Below are 20676 nucleotides of genomic sequence, written 5' to 3' on the forward strand. Positions count from 1 at the left end.
GAAGGGCCGTGGTCCAGCAGCAGGGCATCTGATCGGCAGGCCCAGGGCCATAGGGAAGGGTGGTATAGAAATCTAAATAAATAAATCTAAAAAAATAAATTCTTGGGTTCAACCTCTGGCATCTACAGTTGAAAGGACCAGACAGTAGGTGGTGCAAAAGACCTCTGAATGACCATGGAGAGCTACTGCTGGTCTTATTAGATCAGGGGTAGTCAAACTGCAGCCCTCCAGATGTCCATGGACTACAATTCCCATGAGCCCCTGGCAGGGGCTCATGGGAATTGTAGTCCATGGACATCCGGAGGGCGCAGTTTGACTACCCCTGTATTAGATAATACTGACTCATGGTCTGATTTAGTGTAAGGCAACTTCATGTGGGGGGAAGGCTGTGGCTTGGTAGTAGAGCATCTGCTTGGCATGCAGAAGGCCCCAGGTTGACTCCTCAACATCTCTAGCTGAAACAAGCCTGAGGTTCTGGAGAGCTCCTGCCAGTCTGAGCAGACCATCCTGGCCCAGGTGGACCTGTGGTCTGATTCAGTAGAAGGGAGGGTCATGGGTGCAAGCACTTGCCATGTTCTTTAGAAGAAATGTAGTACTGTTAAATTTGGAGGTTTTTTTCCCACTAAGGCAATAGTTGGATGGAGGGTAAGAGCTGTTTTTTAGATCCTCTAGCTGAGACAAGAGGGAACTCAGCAAGTCTAATGATGTTTATTAGGACCTGTTGATTCTGAGCCAGATCCTTGTACGTGCTCAGAACGGGCTTCAGCATTCACTTCAGGAGAGGGAGTGGATTTGCTGGTACAAAGCAATACACTTTATTGGTGCCTTCCCCAGGAACGAATAGGAAAGACCTTGCATGCTGGTGGGGAGTTCCATGTCAAAGTTCCAGTGTCCAAAACATTTATTTGCAGCCATTGTGGTCATTGCAGCTCATTAACATATCTTACAGCACGAACCTTTGTGTACAGTGCATTGCAGAACCAGATTCTTCTAAGCCATTGGCTTCAGTGGGGTGTAACTCTGCTTAGGGTTGCAGGGAAAGCTACCCACTCCAGTCTAAGCCCATTGAAAACATAGAGTTGGGTTTTTTGATTTAAAAAAAGAGAGAGAGAGAGAAAGAAAGAAAAGAAATCATTGAACCTAGATTGGGAAGACCCTTGCATAGGAATGCATGGTTAGCCACCTCCGGAGCTTTTTTGGAAAGCGGATTGCAGCTCACTCTGAATCAATAAACGTTAACAGTAGAATATTTCACAGCAACAAATTCCATGCTGGTCAGTTCCCGTCAGAATGTGATTTAAGTCTGGTTATTCTTCTGGTAAGTAATTTGTGAGAATAGCTTTTATTTGCAAGAGGCAAAGGAAAAGGACGCTAGATCAAGAAAGTATAGTTGAAGTGGGGGGGGGGAATAATTAACCTTCTAGGTGCAACTTGTCATTGTGACCCAGTTTGCACAGGAGTCTGCGAATTATCCTCTGTATGTTCCAAAGCCTCTGAATGACTGCAGTGGCCATAGGCGGAGGCAGCCAATACAGGCACTTGCAGCTTCATGTCTAGTTGTGTGCAGCTGGCTGCTTCTTTGCCAGGTTGCCTTCCAGCAGTACCCATCTTCTTGAAAAAGCAGGAAGGAACTTACAGTGAGAGACACAGAGTTCTGTGCAATACACTTTCACGTGTTTATGCTAGTAGAGATGACTACTTGGAAAGATGCCACTTCGTTTATCCATTCCGCCAGCTAGCTTGGCTATAAAGCATCTCCTTTAAAAATGTATTACAGCCTTAAGTTAAATTTCTCCACTGAATGTTCTGGCTGCGTAGACATAATAGTTGCTCCATTCTGAGAACAGTGATGTATTTTTTTTTTAACTTACAAGGCCAAAGAAAAAGTGCAGCATTGTGGCGGATACTTAGTCTGTCTCTCTCCTGCTCTTGCTCCCACAGCTGCTGCAGTGCTAAACACGGCCATACAAGCCCCTTTGCAGCCAGCCCAAGTTCTCCAGGCTCAGCAAACAGTCCAGCCACGGCCCCCGGTTCAAACACAGACTGTGTTCCAGCCTCAGACTCAGCCGGCCATTTTGCCACAGGCAACCACCGTTTCAACGCCGCCTGTCGCCAAGCCTCTAGAGACGCAAACGCAGATTACAGTTCAGCCGGCGGGATTTGCCTTTAACCCTGGAATAGTAAGGAGCTGAAAACTGTGCCCAGAAGGGATCACTCACTGGTTGAAAGGCAGGAATGGGGAGGTTTTCAGTCCCCCCATCACATGCTGTGCCTGCCAAGATTATACTACGCTGAAGAAGAGAGCAGCATGAGTTAAATTTGGGTCTATGTGCTTTTTTTCGTTGTTGTTTTATTTACCTTGTAAGCTGCCTTGAGTAGTGCAAGTTAGAAAGGCGGCCGATAAAAGTTTTAAGTAAACAGTCACAGCACAATTGTGGGAGCTGGGAAAGATGGGCCCTGTCTGTTATTGATGCCTGAAGGAAGCTCTGTGGGGGCTGGGTTGCTTTTATTATTGATATGCTTTGCATGGATTCTAAGATGCCGGGATCTCCAATTGTTCTTGTAATGATAACGTATGGCCATAAATATGCCACACCCACATGGGTCTCCAAATGCGGCAGCATGACAGGCAAGATAGAGCTTGTTTCTCTTGCAGCAACCGGCAGAATCTTTTCTGGAAGGCCATGACAAATCCTAATCAATTACCATCCGCCACAGGTTAAGGCCATTTTATATTGTCAAAGTAGCATAAATGTTGTTAGGTGCGAAGTCGTGTCTGACCCATCACAACTCCATGGACAATGATCCTCCAGGCCTTCCTGTCCTCGACCATTCCCCGGAGTCCATTTGAGCTCGCACCGACTGCTTCAGTGGCTCCATCCAGCTACCTCATTCTCTGTCGTCCCCTTCTTCTTTTGCCCTCGATCTCTCCCAGCATTAGGCTCTTCTCCAGGGAGTCCTTCCTTCTCATGAGGTGGCCAAAGTATTTGAGTTTCATCTTCAGGATCTGGCCTTCTAAGGAGCAGTCAGGGCTGATCTCCTCTAGGACTGACCGTTTTGTTCGCCTTGCAGTCCAAGGGACTCGCAAGAGTCTTCTCCAGCACCAGTAGCATAAATAAGTAATAATAATAATAAGCAGTAAGGAAGCCAGTGAGTTATAGTAATTAAGACTGTTATGGCAGAAGTGAGGTTCGTATCCCCATTCCACCATGAAGATCACTGGGTGACCACAGGCCAGTTCTTCTCTCAGCCTAAACTTATTATGGCAAGTTTCTGCTCACCAGCATAGTGTAGGGCAGGGGTGGCTCTCCACATCCATGGACGACAATTACCATGAGCCCCTGTGCCCGCGGAATTGTCTGGTACCATGGGCAGGTTTTTACCTCTTGATCTTAAAAGTTAGTAGGATCTATTGGGAGTCAGGTAAAATGGCTTTGGGGCTAGCCATCCCTGCATTATCTCAGCGGTCTTTAGAACAGTATTGTAAGGTAGGACAGGATTCAATAGATTCTACTAATTACATGAATCCGGAATAACAATGTTTTAATGCCCGATTTCGGTTCTCTCTCTCTCCCTCCCCCCCCCCCCCATAGCTCAGTGCAGCCTCTCTTGGGGCCCCAACCCAGCTCCTCAGTTCTTTGGCTGCAACGCCAGTTTTTGCAAACACGATTCCCAGTGTGCAAGGAATTACGGGTCAGATCCTGACAAATGCCCAGGGGCAGGTAAGTCCCATAAGACTTCAGCACACACTTAAAGCAAAAATATTAATGGCCTGGGAAGGGAAGTCCTTGTCTGGAAAAGCAAGCACGTTCATGCACTAATGTTTTATTGGTTTATATATATATATATATATATATATATATATATATATATATATATATATATATATATATATATATATATATATATATATAAATAAACCAATAAAACCAATATATATATATATATAAACCAATATATATATATATATATATATATATATATATATATATAAACCAATGTGTGTGTGTGTGTGTGTGTGTGTGTGTGTGTGTGTGTGCGCGCCCACTTTCTGTCTCTAGAGGTGGTGTCCAAGATGGCAGTTTGTAAAAATGGATATTAAAAACTGCAGGGAAAACTAATACAGGGAAGGGCGGTATATAAAAATGAATGAATGAATGAATGAATGAATGAATGAATGAATGAATAAATAAATAAATAAATAAATAAATAAATAAAAGTACAGCCCTTAACAGAGTTACATCCTTCTGTGTTGAAGTCTGTGGGTTTAAAAGGACATAACTCTGTTTAGGATTGCAAAGTTAGAAATCTTAAATTGTTGTGGGCAGCAACAATTAAGCCAGTTCATAGACATTCTGTAATGAGTTGTTGAAAATCATCTCCAGAAGACTTGAAGAGACGGGACCAATTCCTTCTTTTTTTGAATGGGAATCAAAGCATGCATTTTAAAAATGCTCGGAAGTTCAACGTGCAATTTAAATAAATATATAGGCAAAGCACATCCAAAACTGAGATTTTTCTTGTTGTTTTAGAAGGGTTGAGAACTTGCTGAAGCTAAGAACCCCATCACTTCTGACACACTTGATCCTTCTTTTAAAACCAGTAGGATCGAAATGAGCTGAATTTTGGCCGAATAATAAACGAAACAAATAACTGTTCTCTTCTTTCCTCTTCCAGGTCATTGGAACTCTTCCATGGGTGGTGAACCCAGCCGGCATTGCCACAGCAAACGCTGCCCCTGCCACGTTGCCAGCCCAGAATCTGCAGGTGCAGGCAGTGACCCCGCAGCTGCTGTTAAATGCCCAGGGCCAGGTCATTGCCACTTTAGCCAGCAGCACCATCCAGACAGCAACAGCCGTCAGGAAACCGAGCACCCCAGAATCTCCAGCAAAGACCGAGGTGAGCTTCAGCGTAGCCAAAGCTGCAGTGTGCCAGGGAAGTCATCTGCAGTGGGTTGTGTGTTGTGCACTAGGGGGTAGACACAGTGAAAACAAGGCAGAGCAATGGACAAATATTTTCTCTCCCAACAGGTCCTTTGTTCAGGCCACTGAAACTTATGCAGTGGCTCAGGAACCTGCTGTGACTCATTGACAAGGGATCTTTGGCTCTCCTGAGCCCTATTCCCCATTGTGGTGCCTGCTCCAAGTTTCAGGGAAGCAGGCTTGTGGATTGACAGATTGTTCCCACCTGGAAACAGCCACCATTGGTGGCTGTTAAGATTGATGGTCATTGTGAATGTGCCGCTCCATAAACCTCGGAGTGAGTACCACTTGGGGAGACTTGTCTCCTAAATGGCAAACCCACTGAGGCAGGAATGTTGGAGCAGATTTGAAGCTTTTGCACATATAAGAAAGAAAATTGTGGAGATACTCTCTGGTCATTTCCAGTATTCCATCTTCTGATGGCCCTCAGTCAGTTGGTAGGGTAAAAGGAAGTGGCCCATGCTTAAATTTCCATTAGATGTGCTTCTCTTGAAAAGAGGAATGTGACTGTGATGAAATCAGTCCCTCCCCTTCCTTTGGCCCTAAAATGGATCTTGTTGGGTGTTGTCCTGGAGGTTGACGTGCTGCCGCTTCAAATAGAGCAAAATCGATACAGGAGTCCATGGGCTCCTTCAACATTGACAGTGTTTATTCCGACATGGGGTAGTCAAACTGCGGCCCTCCAGATGTCCATGAACTACACTTCCCAGAAGCCCCTGCCAGCATTTGCTGGCAGGGGCTTCTGGGAATTGTGGTCCATGGACATCTGGAGGGCCGCAGTTTGACTACCCCTGGAGTAGACCATCCTTTTACAACCTTTTGACCAAGGAGGAACCCCTGAAATAATTTTTCAGACTTTGAGGAGCCCCAGAAGTGATATCAGCTGGCCATGCCCCCAGAAGTGACATCACTACCCACACCCTTGGTCCTCATTTTGCTCCTTCCCCCAACTTTACTACTACTCTGGTGGCTTTGCCTCTTGCAGGTCGGAAATAAGAGCAGGAGCTGAGAACACAGGCTGGACCCCCCCTTTTCTGCAATACTATGCCACTACAGAGCTCCCACAGACCCCCTTCAGCACTCCTATGGACCTCTGGTTGGGAATCCCTGGAGTTGATGCTAATGTTATTCTTCAAGGTTCTTCAGGGTGCCTGTTCTGTTTGCCTGCTGTGGGCTTAACATGTCTACCTCTCTACAACATAGCAGCATTAACATGTAAAGCTCTCTGAATCTCGAAGACTGTGTGAATGTCAATTGGATCCGCTAAGAAAGCAGGCCTGTTCCATACAGTTTCCCCTTCCAAAACATGCGCTTTGAGCAAGTATCCTTGTGGCGGAAATAAAGCATTAATTAGAATGTGTTGATTGGAATATGTCTAACCACCAAAGAATGACCTTTTTAATGGGGAGTTATGTTGATTTTTGATTAAGATTCAGGCCATCTGTCTTCTTAAAATTTCAGTGATCTGCCGTGTGCCGAACATGATATCAAAGCGAAGGGGTAGGGAGAGAAGGGGGCAAGATTGCAGTGTGAAGTCAGAACCAGAACCTGCTCTCAGGTGTACAAATAAAGGAAAGGATGCCTCAGGCCATGTACAGAGCACATTCTGTTATAAACAGGGCTGGAGATGCCCTGGTTGTTCTCCACTTTCGCATGGTGTACTTTAATTAATGACCTGCCCATTGTATTTGTAAATGGCCTTCATTATAACATGCTGTGATTGAGATGATACAAAGCTTCTGTCTGTCAGGTTACATCTGTGACTGCCCTGTTCATGCACATATCCATTACAAACTCCCTTTGACATGTAAGGTCCAGGTTCAAGTAGTCTCATTGTGAATTATGTTGAAGACAACATTTTTAGAGTATTGGGACTGCTTGAGAGATGGTGTTTCAGTCCAAATGGCTCTTTCTTCTCCAGAGCCAAGATGTGGGGGTGGAAGGAAGGAAAGCATTGATGCAAATCTGCAACAGAATAGATGGTGCCTATTGCATCACTGTCCATGCAATGAAACTCCGGGGACGTGACAATCATCAAAGACCTTTCCTCCCATTTGTGCAGCAGTTTTTCACCTTTAGGAAAAGCAAAAGAACACAGAAGCACATTAACATACATTATTTAATTGAATAAATAAAGCAGAAAGCATTCCATATGCTTCAGGGGACAAAGGTATGACTGAAAGCTGAAAGCACCTCTTAGGATGGTTTGCATGCCTGACACTACACTTGCAAAGCCAGGAAGAGACTGTGCCCCATTTAGGGTTACCAACCTCCAGGTGGGTCCTGGATATATCCTGGAATTACAACTGATGTCCAGGTCACAGAGATCAATTCTCCAGGAGAAAACGGCAGCTTTGGAGGGTGGCCTCAATCGCATTACATCTCTGCTGAGCTTCCTCCCCTTCCCATACCCCCCTCCCCAGGCCCCCAAATCTCCATGCATTTCCCCAAGATTGAGTTGGTAACATTAGCCTCCACTCTACACCGCCAACAACTTCTTTGGCCTAAATTTGCAGGGCAGAGGATGCACAGTTCTTATTTGATGTTTCACCAAAATTGACAGAAAGGAAAGATCTTCATAGTTCTGACGGAGCCGCTGTTTTGTTCAGGATTTTTGTGTCTGACTGTCACTCTCTTTTGCTCCGTCATCAGGTCCAGCCCATTCAACCTGCCCCGACATTAACTCAGCCAGCTGTGGTCATCGCAAGCCCTCCCCCTGCCACCAAACTCGCTTCTGCTCCCGTCCCCATCACCTGCTCAGAGACCCCGACAGTCAGCCAGCTGGTTTCCAGTAAGCATCTTGGGGGTTGCGGTTTGTTTTCAGGCCAGGTGGTGGATGGGAATTGTGAGCCATGCAACAGAATGGGACCTACTATGCTGACTCACAGGTGGTGGTCGTGTGTTGGGGATGCAATTCCCGCCAAGACCAGCAAGGGGGAGTGCCTGGTTCAGCCATTCACTGTTCTGTGCTTATGGAAAACCCTTCAGTCAGCTCATTCGGGCTGGTGGTGTCTTCAGTTCATGCCAGCCTCATTTCCTTAGTTGTTGCTTGGTGATGGATGGATGGATGGATGGATGAAGTTATCACATGCCCTTTGCCAGCCCGAATTTGCAACCCTGCACTGCTGTGGTAGCATTGACTGTGTGTGGCTGGGATTTCTGTCTCATTTAGTTAGAGCCTGTCAGTGAGGAGCAAGCTACATTGCTTGACTAAGAAGCAGGAATCTCCTTAAAGGTTTCACAAAAATGTATTCCAGCATGCTTCTTTCATGAGCCAGAGCTCACTTCATCAGGTGCATTGGAGGGAAAATCCATCAAGTCTATTTATATATGCAACAGAACGGTGGAGGGAGGGATGTGTCTCACATTCATTGTCAGTTAACTAATTTTGCTCTTTGGATTCCATCTTTTGAACCAGCCTTGATTAAAGGACTTATCATCACCTCTCCTCGTCCCATTGCCCAGGTCTCTCAAGACATGGAATCATAGAGTTGGAAGGGGTCACACAGGCCATCTAGTCCAACCCCCTGCTCCACGCAGGATCAGCCTAAAGCATCCAGGATAAGGATCTGACCAGTCGCTGCTTAAAGTCCACCAGCGAGGGGGAGCTCACCACCTCTCTATTTATTTTATTTATTTACTTTGGTTTTTACACCGCCCTCCCATATGGCTATGGGCGGTTTGTATGGAACATTATGAGGTACATTAAACATCAGAGGTATAAACAACAGTTTATTGTTTTTTATTACATAACACAACATGAAGAGTTTCAACAAGGCAGCCGATTCCACCGCTGAACTAATCTGTGAAAATCTTCCCCTGACACGTAGCCAGTACCATCCTACACATTTAAACCCATTAATGTGGGTCCTATGCTCTGCTGCCAGCAGGAACCATTCCCTGCCCTCCTCCAAGGAACAGCCTTTCAAATACTTAAAAGTGCAGCCATGTCCCCTCTAAACCTCCTCCTCTTCAGGCTGGAACTTCTCAAGTCTCTCACTGGCCCACCATATTGGGAAGGGAGCAGAGAAGGGAGGGTGCATCCCATCTGATGACGTGAACTCTGATCCATGAACACTTACCTGGGAACCAAGAAGGTACTGCTAGACTCCTGTTTTGTTCACCTGACACAGGTTAAGGGCAAAACTGGGCATTGCTTGCAGTCAAAAAGCAGTCGTGAGGTCCTTGTGGGAACCTGATTTTGAGGGGCTTGATTTGAGGGTGGAACCTGGCATGGGGGGGGGGGAGGGCTTCAGACTTTCCCCTCATGTTAATTTTCCTACTTGAAACAGACCCAGCATGTTATTTGCCCTGTGGCAGGCTGAACATACAAGCATTCAGTGTATGTGGAGGCCACCCCTGATGGGGCAGATGACATTCCCAGAACCATTTCAGGTACAGGAAACGATGGAGGGGGGGGGGAGGCTGAAGCCCTTGCTCCTACCGTGCCATGGTTCTGATCCAGATTGGGCCCCAAAGTGCTGCAGAATTGCATTCTCATGGCAAACTTGTGGTTGCTGTCTGGCTGAAAGTCCATTGTAGTCATGTATTAAATATAATGTCTCGTTTGGGTCAGAGGAGTAACTGAGATTATGATTTGACTCGTGACCCTGGTGACTTCCTCCTTGCATTTAGAACCTCAGCCTCCAAACAGTGGCAGCGATGAAGATGGAATAAACTTGGAGGAGATTCGAGAGTTTGCCAAGAACTTTAAGATCCGACGCCTGTCTCTGGGTCTGACACAGACCCAGGTGGGCCAAGCTTTAACAGCAACTGAAGGACCTGCGTACAGCCAGTCTGCAATTTGCAGGTAAGTGCGAGGTTTGTGGGGAAGGATCTCTTGTAGGAAGTGCATTTGAATCTACATATGTGAGATTGCCACACAGGCATAGAATCTCTTGTTCTATGCATTTTAAGGTACATCTTTGCTTGTTCAGAAGTTCTTTGAAACAGAGTAGTAAAATGAAGAGGCCAAGATTTCTTTGGCCTTGATCTGGGCTAGGGCCTTTTTGGTCCTGGCCCCTATCTGGTGAAATGAACTCCCAGGAGAATCAGAGCTTTCCCAGTTCCACAGGGCCTGTAAGACAGAGCTCTTCCACCAGGTCTTGAGGCCAGGGTTGTTTGATCTAGGAGCCCCCTGAACTGACAAGAACATTCAGCCTACCCCTCCATCTGAGGTGTGGGAAAGTGGGTAGCCCATTGACCAATTAGGGGAGAGGTCAGTTTTTCACCCCTAGGGAGGGCTAATTTTATATGGGGTTTTATTGTGTGGTTTTTACTATGTTACCTGCCAGAACCTAGTTCAAACTGGGAGTGGCAGGCTATAAATTTGAGAATGAATGAATGAATGAATGAATGAATGAATGAATGAATGAATGAATGAATGAATGAATGAATGAATGAATGAATGAATGAATAGTAGATGCTGCAATGGAGCGTTGACAGTGACAATGGGGACTATTCCCCCTTCCTATGAGTATCATGAGTCACCACTTGTAGCACACTGAATTTTGTTCGGAAGATTGTGATTATCATTTCCACAAAAGCATAGAACACATCTCTGTTGGGCTGGATCCTGTGATGTGTGACCTGAAAAGGAGATAGATTTAGTGCAGTTCTGCTTGCACAGACGACGGCACAATGACTGTAATTGTTAATGAACTAGCAATATGCATTTGGGGCAGTAGAATGTACGATAGATAGCTTGCACAATTGTATTTGCCATTGAAATTGTGCCAGGTGAATACGCTATGCGTTGTGCACGCAGGAAACAGGCAGAACCATTTTCATCTAGCACAAGTAGACAGCAAGGAGTTATTTTGGTACTTCAGCTTGCACATGGAATGTTGTGCACATGGGAATTGTTTGTGGAATCCTGCCCTTTGCATTCTGCTCTGTGCTAAGATCTGGTTCCTGTGAAGTCCCTTAACCTGAAAGGAGAGAGGGATTGTGTTATAGAATCATAGAATCACAGAATCATAGAGTTGGAAGGGGCCATACAGGCCATAGTCCAAACCCCCTGCTCAACGCAGGATCAGCCTAAAGCATTTAAAGTGTTGATATTCTTGATACCCACTCTCGCCTTAACTAAGAACAGATTGGCTCACCTCCTCACGTTCCTCTGTGGCCCTTTCCTCTGCAGGTTTGAGAAGTTAGACATCACCCCCAAGAGCGCCCAGAAGTTAAAACCCGTGCTGGAAAAGTGGTTGAGTGAGGCCGAGTTGCGGAACCAAGAGGGTCAGCAGAACTTGATGGAGTTTGTGGGTGGGGAGCCCTCCAAGAAGCGTAAACGCCGCACGTCGTTCACGCCTCAAGCCATCGAGGCCCTCAACGCTTACTTCGAGAAGAACGCCCTGCCCACAGGCCAAGAGATCACGGAGATTGCCAAGGAGCTCAATTACGACCGCGAAGTGGTCCGAGTTTGGTTCTGCAACCGGCGACAGACACTCAAAAACACCAGCAAACTGAACGTCTTTCAGATCCCTTGAGGGAACAGACGGGGCTGGGATCAAAGAGCCTCTCCTACTCTTTGTTGCTGCTCTGAGCACCTTGTGGCTATTTTCTCCCTGCATCCTGCCAGTCCTTCGACGGTGGTGACTGAAGGGGAGGGAATGAAATAGGATTTCCTCTTCCTTCAGTGTATCCGAGCCCTTTCCCCTCACATGTCCCGATTGTGTCCATGTTCTGCCGTACCCTTCCCTCCTGAGCGTCCCACTGAAGCGATGGGAGGTTGTAGGAATACATACACATGTAGCTTCTTCCTGTCAGACAAAAGATCGGTCACTTTTTAATCTTGTTTTAAAAGGACTTCCTGCGTGTTTGAAAAGGTAGCATTAGGACCACCAGGACCGTGTCCACGAGAAATTCCCTGTCGCATTTCAAGAAGAAGAAAAAACTGTGAAAACCTTGTTCCATTTCTTTTCAGAGGCACTTCTATCTCTTCATATGTGGTTACAGATCTAGTTAACAGCATCTAAACAAAGTAGTGGCATAATTTATACCTTTTCCCCCCTGTGAATATATTATTATTATTATTGATATTATTATTGCGGAGCACTATTCAACTAAAAGCTTTTTTAAATCACTGAAGGATTTTTTTTTTTAATTTCTGCTTAGGACCCTTGGGGTTGCCGAATTCCCAGACTGTTGAGTTTTTGTTTGTCTGTTTTTAAGGACTGAATAACTTTTCACTGCCAGAAGCACACTGGGGAAAAGGGGAAAGCAATTGAGACCGGTCTGCTCTTCCTTCAGCACTGATGAGTTTGGAAGGGGTGGTGTGGGAAACCCTTGACGGCACCAGCTGTCAGCAACAAGGATAATCTAGCAAATGGAGCCAGGGAACATAGACTTCTATCGTTCAGCAGCCGATCCAGTGGATCCCACGTTCGAATAACTTCCTAGGTTGGATGATCCCAGCTCAGAGTCCTTATTGGGGGCGGTGGGAAGATCCCAACAGTAATAGACTGAGGGATGATGCCACAGGTGTTTTCTGCGCACACCTGTGTCTCCCCTGGCCCAAGCCAGCTCTGAGTCCTGGAACCCATAGTTATGGGTTGGTACAGAATGCATCTCTCCCAAACAGAGTCAGCCTTCACCTTTATGGGATCATGGGAGGGGGCAGAATTTCTGGATGGGAAGATTTGACTTTCCAGGCAGGATTCATCCTCACTGCAAAGCTCTGAATAATGTCCAGAAATATATCTCTGTTAATTTCTGGCAGAGAGAAAAAAAAGCAACAGGGGTGCTAAATTGCTCTGTTTTCTTTACATGTTGCCAAAGAATGTCCAACCAATATGATTGTTGAGTTAAGCTCAAGGCTGCTAAAGCCCAGGATAAAGAACAGGCAGAAATACAGTCAGATGACATTTAAGAACTGCCTATGCTATAACCTTGGTCCCATCACAGCAGGTGCCATTCTATTTTTCCTCCTGCCAATGTGAACATTTTTTCAAAATGTCCTTCGGTTTATGGGCTGTGTATTATTCTTCTATGAACAGCAATCTTAGTTTTTAGGTTCTTGGGAGCAAGCTGTGCATGACTATGAAGATAGCATTGCATATTTAGAACAGTGGTGTTGCTCTGAATGTTCTCTCCTTGGGGTAGTTCCACAGGTCTATTTTCCTTTGTGGGAGCAAGGTCTGGGGGGTGGGGAAAGGTTCTGAAAATTCCAAGTTGCATAAGAGTCGATTGGTTGGGTTCTGGGATGACACCAAGAACCAACCCTTTCTCCATTCATAGACTCATAGAATTATAGAGTTGGAAGGGGCCATACATGCCATTTAGTCCAACCCCCTGCTCAACGTAGGATCAGCCCTAAGCATCCTAAAACATCCAAGAAAAGTGTGTATCCAACCTTTGCTTGAAGACTGCCAGTGAGGGGGAGCTCACCACCTCCTTAGGCAGCCTATTCCACTGCTGAACTACTCTGACTGTGAAATTTCCCCCCCTGATATATAGCCTATATTGTTGTACTTGTAGCTTAAACCCATTACTGCGCGTCCTCTCCTCTGCAGCCAACGGGAACAGATTCCTGCCCTCCTCCAAGTGACAATCTTTCAAATACTTAAAGAGTATTTGAGTATACTTAAATACTTAAAGAGTATTCCTGGAGAAAGCCTGCCTGAATCATGTAAAGAAAGACTGGGCTGAAGGGTGAGCCAATATTTGGTTTCCTGAGATGCAAGTCATTTCATTCGCATAGCTGAGGGAGGTGCTATGCCTCTTTGTTCAAGCATATGACTCCTATGGAATGTTCCCTAGTTAAAGGTTCCCTGCCTGAGATGGTGGAAAGCTGCTTCCCATTAGTATAAACAATACTCAACCAGATGGACCAATGAGCTGATTTGGTACGAAGCCACATCACATGTGGTGGGAAGTGCATGTTCAGAGTCCCCATGGTATAAGCATAGGTTTCTTAGAATCAGAGAGTTGGAAAGGGCCATCTAGTTCAACCCCCTGCTTGATGCAGGATCAGCCTAAAGCATCCAGGATAAGGATCTGTCCAGTCGCTGCTTAGAATCATAGGATCATAAAGTTGGAAGGGGCCATCCAGGCCATCTAGTACAACCCCATGCTCAATGCAGGATCAGCCTAAAGCATCCATGATAAGTATCTGTCCCATTGAAGGCCACCAATGTGGGGGAGCTTATCACCTCCTTAGGCTGTCAGTTGTCAAAACTGTTTTGATTCTTTTGTCAAAGCTGTTGGTCTTGGTTCAAAAAAGGTTTGCAGCCTCCTCAAACAACCCCCAAACCTACTAAACTTTTTCTTATCTAGAGGTTTATGTAGGGTTAGTATACCGCCCATGAGCGGCAAAGCAGACCTTTCACATCAACTCAGCTCTCAAGCAACTGTAATTCGTCTCCCACCCGATTTCATACTGCACCCTGTCATGCAGAAGATCTGGCAAACCAACACTGTTGCGGGGCGTTTTTTTGCATAATGTGCTCCAATTCATCCACATCCACATGGGAAGCCCACTGAAAGCAATCAAGTGTGCAAACAGAGCATGACATGTGCAGCCTGATGAAGTACATTATGGCCACAGATCCTAATCCAACAAGCCACTTTGTGAGATCAAGTTAATTTGGTGGACCTTCAAAAGCCTGTAGGGGATGCTACATATATTTAATCTGCCCAGCCCCATGATGCGTTGCGGTGGTCATAATTTGAGGGATGCAGGAGAAGGGAGCCATATTTTTCAGAGGGATGGCCTTGGTTCCACGCCCTTGCTGAGAAGAACAAGTCAGGCAAAGGAGTGCGAAATAAACTCTTGCTTGTAAATTTCCCAGTTACAGCAGGGATTCCCAGCTAGAGTGTCTGCAAGAACTCTGAAGGGGGTCTGCAGCCTTTCCCCATCCTCCTTAATGGACTCGGCCACATGCCTCTCCCCTGAGCATGAGTGAGTTCTCCCATGGTTCCTGAGCCTGGGAGAGGGCGGAACGGCACACTTGCTCCCACCTTAAACCACCTCCTGTCTCTCCCCCCTCAGTTCTTCTCAAACATGCCTGTTTTAATGCAGGCGATGATGCCACTTCTGGTGACATATCATTTCTGGGGATGTAACAGGGAGGCGTGGCCATCTGACATCACTTCCGGGGTCCTCCATGATCAAAAGATTGAAAAGGCCTTAGATGAAAGAATGCTGCTCACAAGGCTTTTTGGTTTGATTCAGGGAGTGGTTCTTTCTTTGGCTTGTTGCTTTTATTGTGTTCAATTCTGCATGCTCAGGGATAGAATGTGATCCTCAGAACCCAGAGAAGATTGATTGATGTGCTGAATAAGGTGTGTGTGTATGTGTCAAAACCACCTCTGCTTTGGCAGAGCTTTACCAAGCAATCACTGTTTTACGCTCATGCCTGAAGGAGAGCCAAAGGACAAGCATTCGGCATTGTTATCACACTTGAAAACTGCTGTTGAATCTTGTTAAAGATAGTAATAATTAACTGCTGACAAGTTGCAGCGAACTTGTGAGTTTTCCAGGCAAGAGATAATGGTTTGCCACTGTCTGTCTCTATCTAGAGGCCCTGGGTTTTCTTGGTGGGCTCTGATCCAAGTATTAGCTTCTGAGATCCGACAACATCAGGCTAGGCTGGGATATCTAGGCTGGGCATCACTGTATGTCCAACTAGATAAGCGACCATACAAGGAGACCCTTTATTCAAAGCAGACTGTCACTTTAGTCAACCCAATTATAGTCATGTCCGCCAGGATCATAAATGGGAGAAAACACTACGTACAACTGGAGGGAGGGGCAACTGAGTAGCTAACAATGAGTTTCAGAGAAAGCAGTTTTAAAATGAATTGAGATTGTACCTAGTAGTGTGAATCAGGGCTGTTTTTCAAAACACACTGGGATTTTCTTTCCTTCTTCCTCATCTTCTGTGGAGTGTGGAACCACGGTGACTCCATGCAACAGGTGACAGCACTGCAACAACCAGCCCGCAGCAGCAACAAATAATTTACTCAAGAAAGGAGACGGTTAACCATACGATATATTTGCCATACAGAAACAAACTCTAGAAGACAAACAGTGGTTGTAATGCCCCCCCCCCATTCAGAATCCCAGGTAGTATTCTGTATGTGTATGGGGGGGGGGTGTCTTCCGAATTCTCTGTGGGAGTTTCCTAGGCTACTCTCATTGTCCCCCAGAGCAAGGGTTCAAATCACTTTAGGGACCAAGCTAGTAAGATTATATTTCGAGAGTCAGATTGAAGGAGTCCAATGGAATCATTGGCCACACACTGCTGGGAACATGGATCCTGAGCACGCAGCAGTTTAAAACATAACTAGTTACATTTATTAGGATGTAATTGAACCGATGAGCCTCTTATGGCGCAGAGTGGTAAGGCAGCAGACATGCAGTATTAAAGCTCTGCCCATGAGGCTGGGAGTTCGATCCCAGCAGCCGGCTCAAGGTTGACTCGGCCTCCCATCCTTCCGAGGTCGGTAAAATGAGTACCCAGCTTGCTGGGGGGTAAATGGTAATGACTGGGGAAAGCACTGGCAAACCACCCCGTATTGAGTCTGCCATGAAAACGCCAGAGGGTGTCACCCCAAGGGTCAGACATGACTCAGTGCTTGCACAGGGGATACCTTTACCTTTAATTGAACCTAGTGTCTGTAGTCCCTTACCACAAATGTGTGAGTGAAAGAATTTCATTTTCATTGCAGAAAAAGCACCTAACTGAGAAACAGAGAGTACTAGTACTGATGGACCATCAAGAAGTAGAGCAAACTAGTTTACAATTCAATTCCGGTCTGAGCCTACTTATATCAATGGTGTTAGAATCATAGAATCATAGAGTTGGAAGGGGTCATACAGGCCATCTAGTCCAACCCCCTGCTCAATATGGATAGGATTGCAAGGTTAGAGTACAGAGTGATTCATACATGGAATCCTATGCAGAAATGTTCCAACCTAAACCAAAGTTGTTATTATTATTATTTATTTGATTTTTATACCTATATTATTTATTTTGTTTTTATAACTGGCTCGCAGCGGTTAACACAATAAAAGCATCCATACTATTAAAATCCCCATAAAATGATTAAAACAGTTTACGCACATGGCAAAGACAATGACAATGGAGCTATCTCCCCATACTCTGGACATCGGTCAGTATAGGTGAAATAATAAATGAAGCAAAAACATAAGATGGAATAAGATTGGCTAGAAGATAAAATTAGGTGCCTCAACAGTCTAGTACTGCCGTTCAATACGGCTTTAAGAGGGCGGGACCCAATTGAAAACACCAGGACTCCCACCCGGCCTCAACCAAACGCCTGGCGGAAGAGCTCCATTTTGCAGGCCCTGCGGAATTCAGTTGAATGAACAGAGCAGCTGTTTGATTGTGGAGGAACCCCTGAAATATTTTTCAGGCTTCGAGAAACCCCCAAAGTGGTAAAGCCCCTTCAGAGCAGTAGGCGCAGAAGTAAGAGCCAGTCGACCAAGCCATTAATCACTTACCATTTCCATTGCGGAGAAAGAGGCATGGCCTGTAGAACAACATGGGAAGTGGGCTCAAGTGTTGTTGTTAGGTGCGAAGTCGTGTCCGACCCATCGTGACCCCATGGACAATGATCCTCCAGGCCTTCCTGTCATCTACCATTCCCCAGAGTCCACTTAAGTTTGCACCGACTGCTTCAGTGACTCCATCCAGCCACCTCATTCTCTGTCGTCCCCTTCTTCTTTTGCCCTCGATCGCTCCCAGCATTAGGCTCTTCTCCAGGGAGTCTTTCCTTCTCATGAGGTGGCCAAAGTATTTGAGTTTCATCTTCAGGATCTGGCCTTCTAAGGAGCAGGCAGGGCTGATCTCCTCTAGGCCTGACTGGTTTGTTCGCCTTGCAGTCCAAGGGACTCGCAAGAGTCTTCTTCAGCACCAGTGTTCAAAAGCCTCAACTCTTTGATGCTTGGCCTTCCTTATAGTCCAACTTTCACAGCCATACATTGCGACTGGGAAGACCATAGCCTTGACTAGACGCACTTTAGTGGGCAGGGTGCTGTCTCTGCTTTTTAGGATGCTCAAGTGAGGGGCCTCAACTGAGGCATGTACAAGAATGCCCAGTGGAAACCATGCTTTCAAATGGGCATTCTTTTTAGTACATCCCACCAGTGATGTCTAGTGATGCTAGCGGTCATCCAAACTTCTGGGAAAGGCCACATGATGCCTTAGGAGAACCCTGGTCGGGAATCCCTGGAATAGAGCAATGACTCCTGGGACTGCAGATTTGGTTCATGCATGATTGGATTTACACCATAGAATTACTGCACCCCACACACCCCTTAAAATCAATTGTCAGCCAAGGATTGCATTGCTTGGCTGCCACCCTAGGTACACACCTACCCACAATAGTTGAAAATTTAGAAATATTACAAACTCCAGAATTATAATGCATTCTCTGTATTGTTCTATATATTTTTACATTTTATAGTTGTAGTGTGTGTGTGTGTGTATGTGTATATATATATATATATATATATACACTCAATATGCCAGCAAATTTGGAAAACTCAACAATGGCCACAGGATTGGAAAAGGTCAGTTTACATTCCAATCCCAAAGAAGGGCAATGCCAAAGAATGTTCAAACTACCGCACCATCACACTAATTTCTCATGCTAGCAAAGTTATGCTCAAAATCCTACAAGCTAGGCTCCAGCAATATGTGGACCGAGAACTTCCAGAAGTACAGGCAGGATTTCGAAGAGGCAGAGGAACTAGAGATCAAATTGCCAACATACGCTGGATCATGGAGAAAGCTAGGGAGTACCAGAAGAACGTCTACTTCTGCTTCATTGACTATGCTAAAGCCTTTGATTGTGTGGAGCACAACAAATTGTGGCAAGTTCTTAAAGAGATGGGAATACCAGAGCATCTTATTTGTCTCTTGAGAAATTTATATGCAGGTCAAGAAGCAACAGTGAGAACTGAACATGGAATCACTGACTGGTTCAAAATTGAGAAAGGAGTTCGGCAAGGCTGTATACTGTCGCCTTGCCTATTTAACTTGTATGCAGAGCACATCATGAGAAATGCGGGATTAGAGGAGTCACAAATTGGGATCAAGATTGCAGGGAGAAATATCAACAACCTCAGATATGCAGATGATACCACTCTAATGGCAGAAAGTGAAGAGGAACTAAAGAGCCTGTTGATGCGGGTGAAGGAGGAGAGTGCCAAAGTTGGCTTGAAACTCAACATCAAGAAAACAAAGATCATGGCATCCGGCCCTCTCAATTCCTGGCAAATAGAAGGGGAAGAAATGGAGATAGTGACAGATTTTATTTTCCTGGGCTCCAAGATCACTGCAGATGGGGACTGCAGCAAAGAAATTAAAAGACGCTTGCTCCTGGGGAGGAAAGCTATGGCAAATCTAGACAGCATCCTAAAAAGCAGAGACATCACCCTGCCAACAAAAGTGCGTTTAGTCAAGGCTATGGTCTTCCCAGTTGCAATGTATGGCTGCGAAAGTTGGACCATAAGGAAGGCCGAGCGTCAAAGAATTGAGGCTTTTGAACTCTGGTGCTGGAGAAGACTCTTGCGAGTCCCTTGGACTGCAAGGCGAACAAACCAGTCAGTCCTAGAGGAGATCAGCCCTGACTGCTCTTTAGAAGGCCAGATCCTGAAGATGAAACTCAAATATTTTGGCCACCTCATGAGAAGGAAGGACTCCCTGGAGAAGAGCCTAATGCTGGGAGAGATCGAGGGCAAAAGAAGAAGGGGACGACAGAGAATGAGGTGGATGGATGGAGTCACTGAAGCAGTAGGTGCAAACTTAAATGGACTCCGGGGAATGGTAGAGGACAGGAAGGCCTGGAGGATCATTGTCCATGGGGTCGCGATGGGTCGGACACGACTTCGCACATAACAACAACAACAAATATATATATATATATATATATATATATATATATATATATATATATATATATATATATATATATATATATATATATATATATATATATATATATATGGATATATAACATATATGTTATAGATAGAATGTATTTATTTGTTGACTTGCGGCCGCCACTCCCCAAAAGGTCTCGGGGCCACTCCCATCCAGGCCCGCCGCTCGAGCCAAGCAGCGCCCACGAGCTCCGCTTCCGCGGGACTCAAACCCGCCCGCCCGGCAAACCCCACCCTGGTCGCCCCCTCGCAATGCCAATTCCCCTCCTGCTCCCTACGCGCCGACCAATCCATGCCCACGCCCCGCCCCTTTACCCTCGTCCAGCCTCGCACGCAGCCAATGAGAACGGAGATGCTCCCTGGCTCTCGCGCCGCGGTTGGTCGCTCGGGCGGGAAGGAGAGCGGCGATTGGCGGGGAAGGGGCGCGGGGCGCGCTTGCCCGGCCGGGCTGCAAGTAGCGGAGCGCTCTCCTCCGGCGCCTCCATATTGAGGAGGCTGCGGGGCTGGCGGCGGCGGCGGTGGCTTGGCTGGGCGGGCCCGAGTGGTTCTTGCAAGGGGTGGTCCCCGGGGGGTCGCCCTCAGAGGGGCAGTGCTGGGCGTGCGGTCGGTGCAGGGGTCTTTGGGGAGGGGGGGCGTCGCTGGGATGCCCGGGCTCTGCACAGAGTCGCGCCTTCGGGGCTCCGTGCTCGTGGGGGGCTCCAGCTGCTGAGGGGGCTGTGGGAAGGAGGTGGGTCGGGGAGCTGGGGAGAGGTTAGAGGGTGCTTGGGGCTGGGGGGGGGT

The 20676-nt window shown here is 46.3% G+C and overlaps 1 protein-coding gene across 2 annotated transcripts in view; it reads left to right on the forward strand.

Annotated features, from left to right (window-relative positions):
- The window catches only part of POU6F1 (POU class 6 homeobox 1), a 40156-nt gene extending 28090 nt beyond the window's left edge, over positions 1-12066 (forward strand). For both annotated transcript variants that reach the window (XM_077328922.1, XM_077328921.1), the window contains 6 exons: positions 1942-2180; positions 3594-3722; positions 4678-4899; positions 7635-7773; positions 9618-9792; positions 11125-12066. In XM_077328922.1, coding sequence (XP_077185037.1) covers positions 1942-2180; positions 3594-3722; positions 4678-4899; positions 7635-7773; positions 9618-9792; positions 11125-11470 — 1250 coding nt within the window. In that variant the 3' untranslated portion in view covers positions 11471-12066. The remainder of the gene's footprint in view (positions 1-1941; positions 2181-3593; positions 3723-4677; positions 4900-7634; positions 7774-9617; positions 9793-11124) is intronic.
- The last annotated feature ends 8610 nt before the right edge of the window (positions 12067-20676 follow it).

Source organism: Paroedura picta, chromosome 3, assembly GCF_049243985.1.
Source record: "Paroedura picta isolate Pp20150507F chromosome 3, Ppicta_v3.0, whole genome shotgun sequence".
Lineage (NCBI taxonomy): Eukaryota > Metazoa > Chordata > Lepidosauria > Squamata > Gekkonidae > Paroedura > Paroedura picta.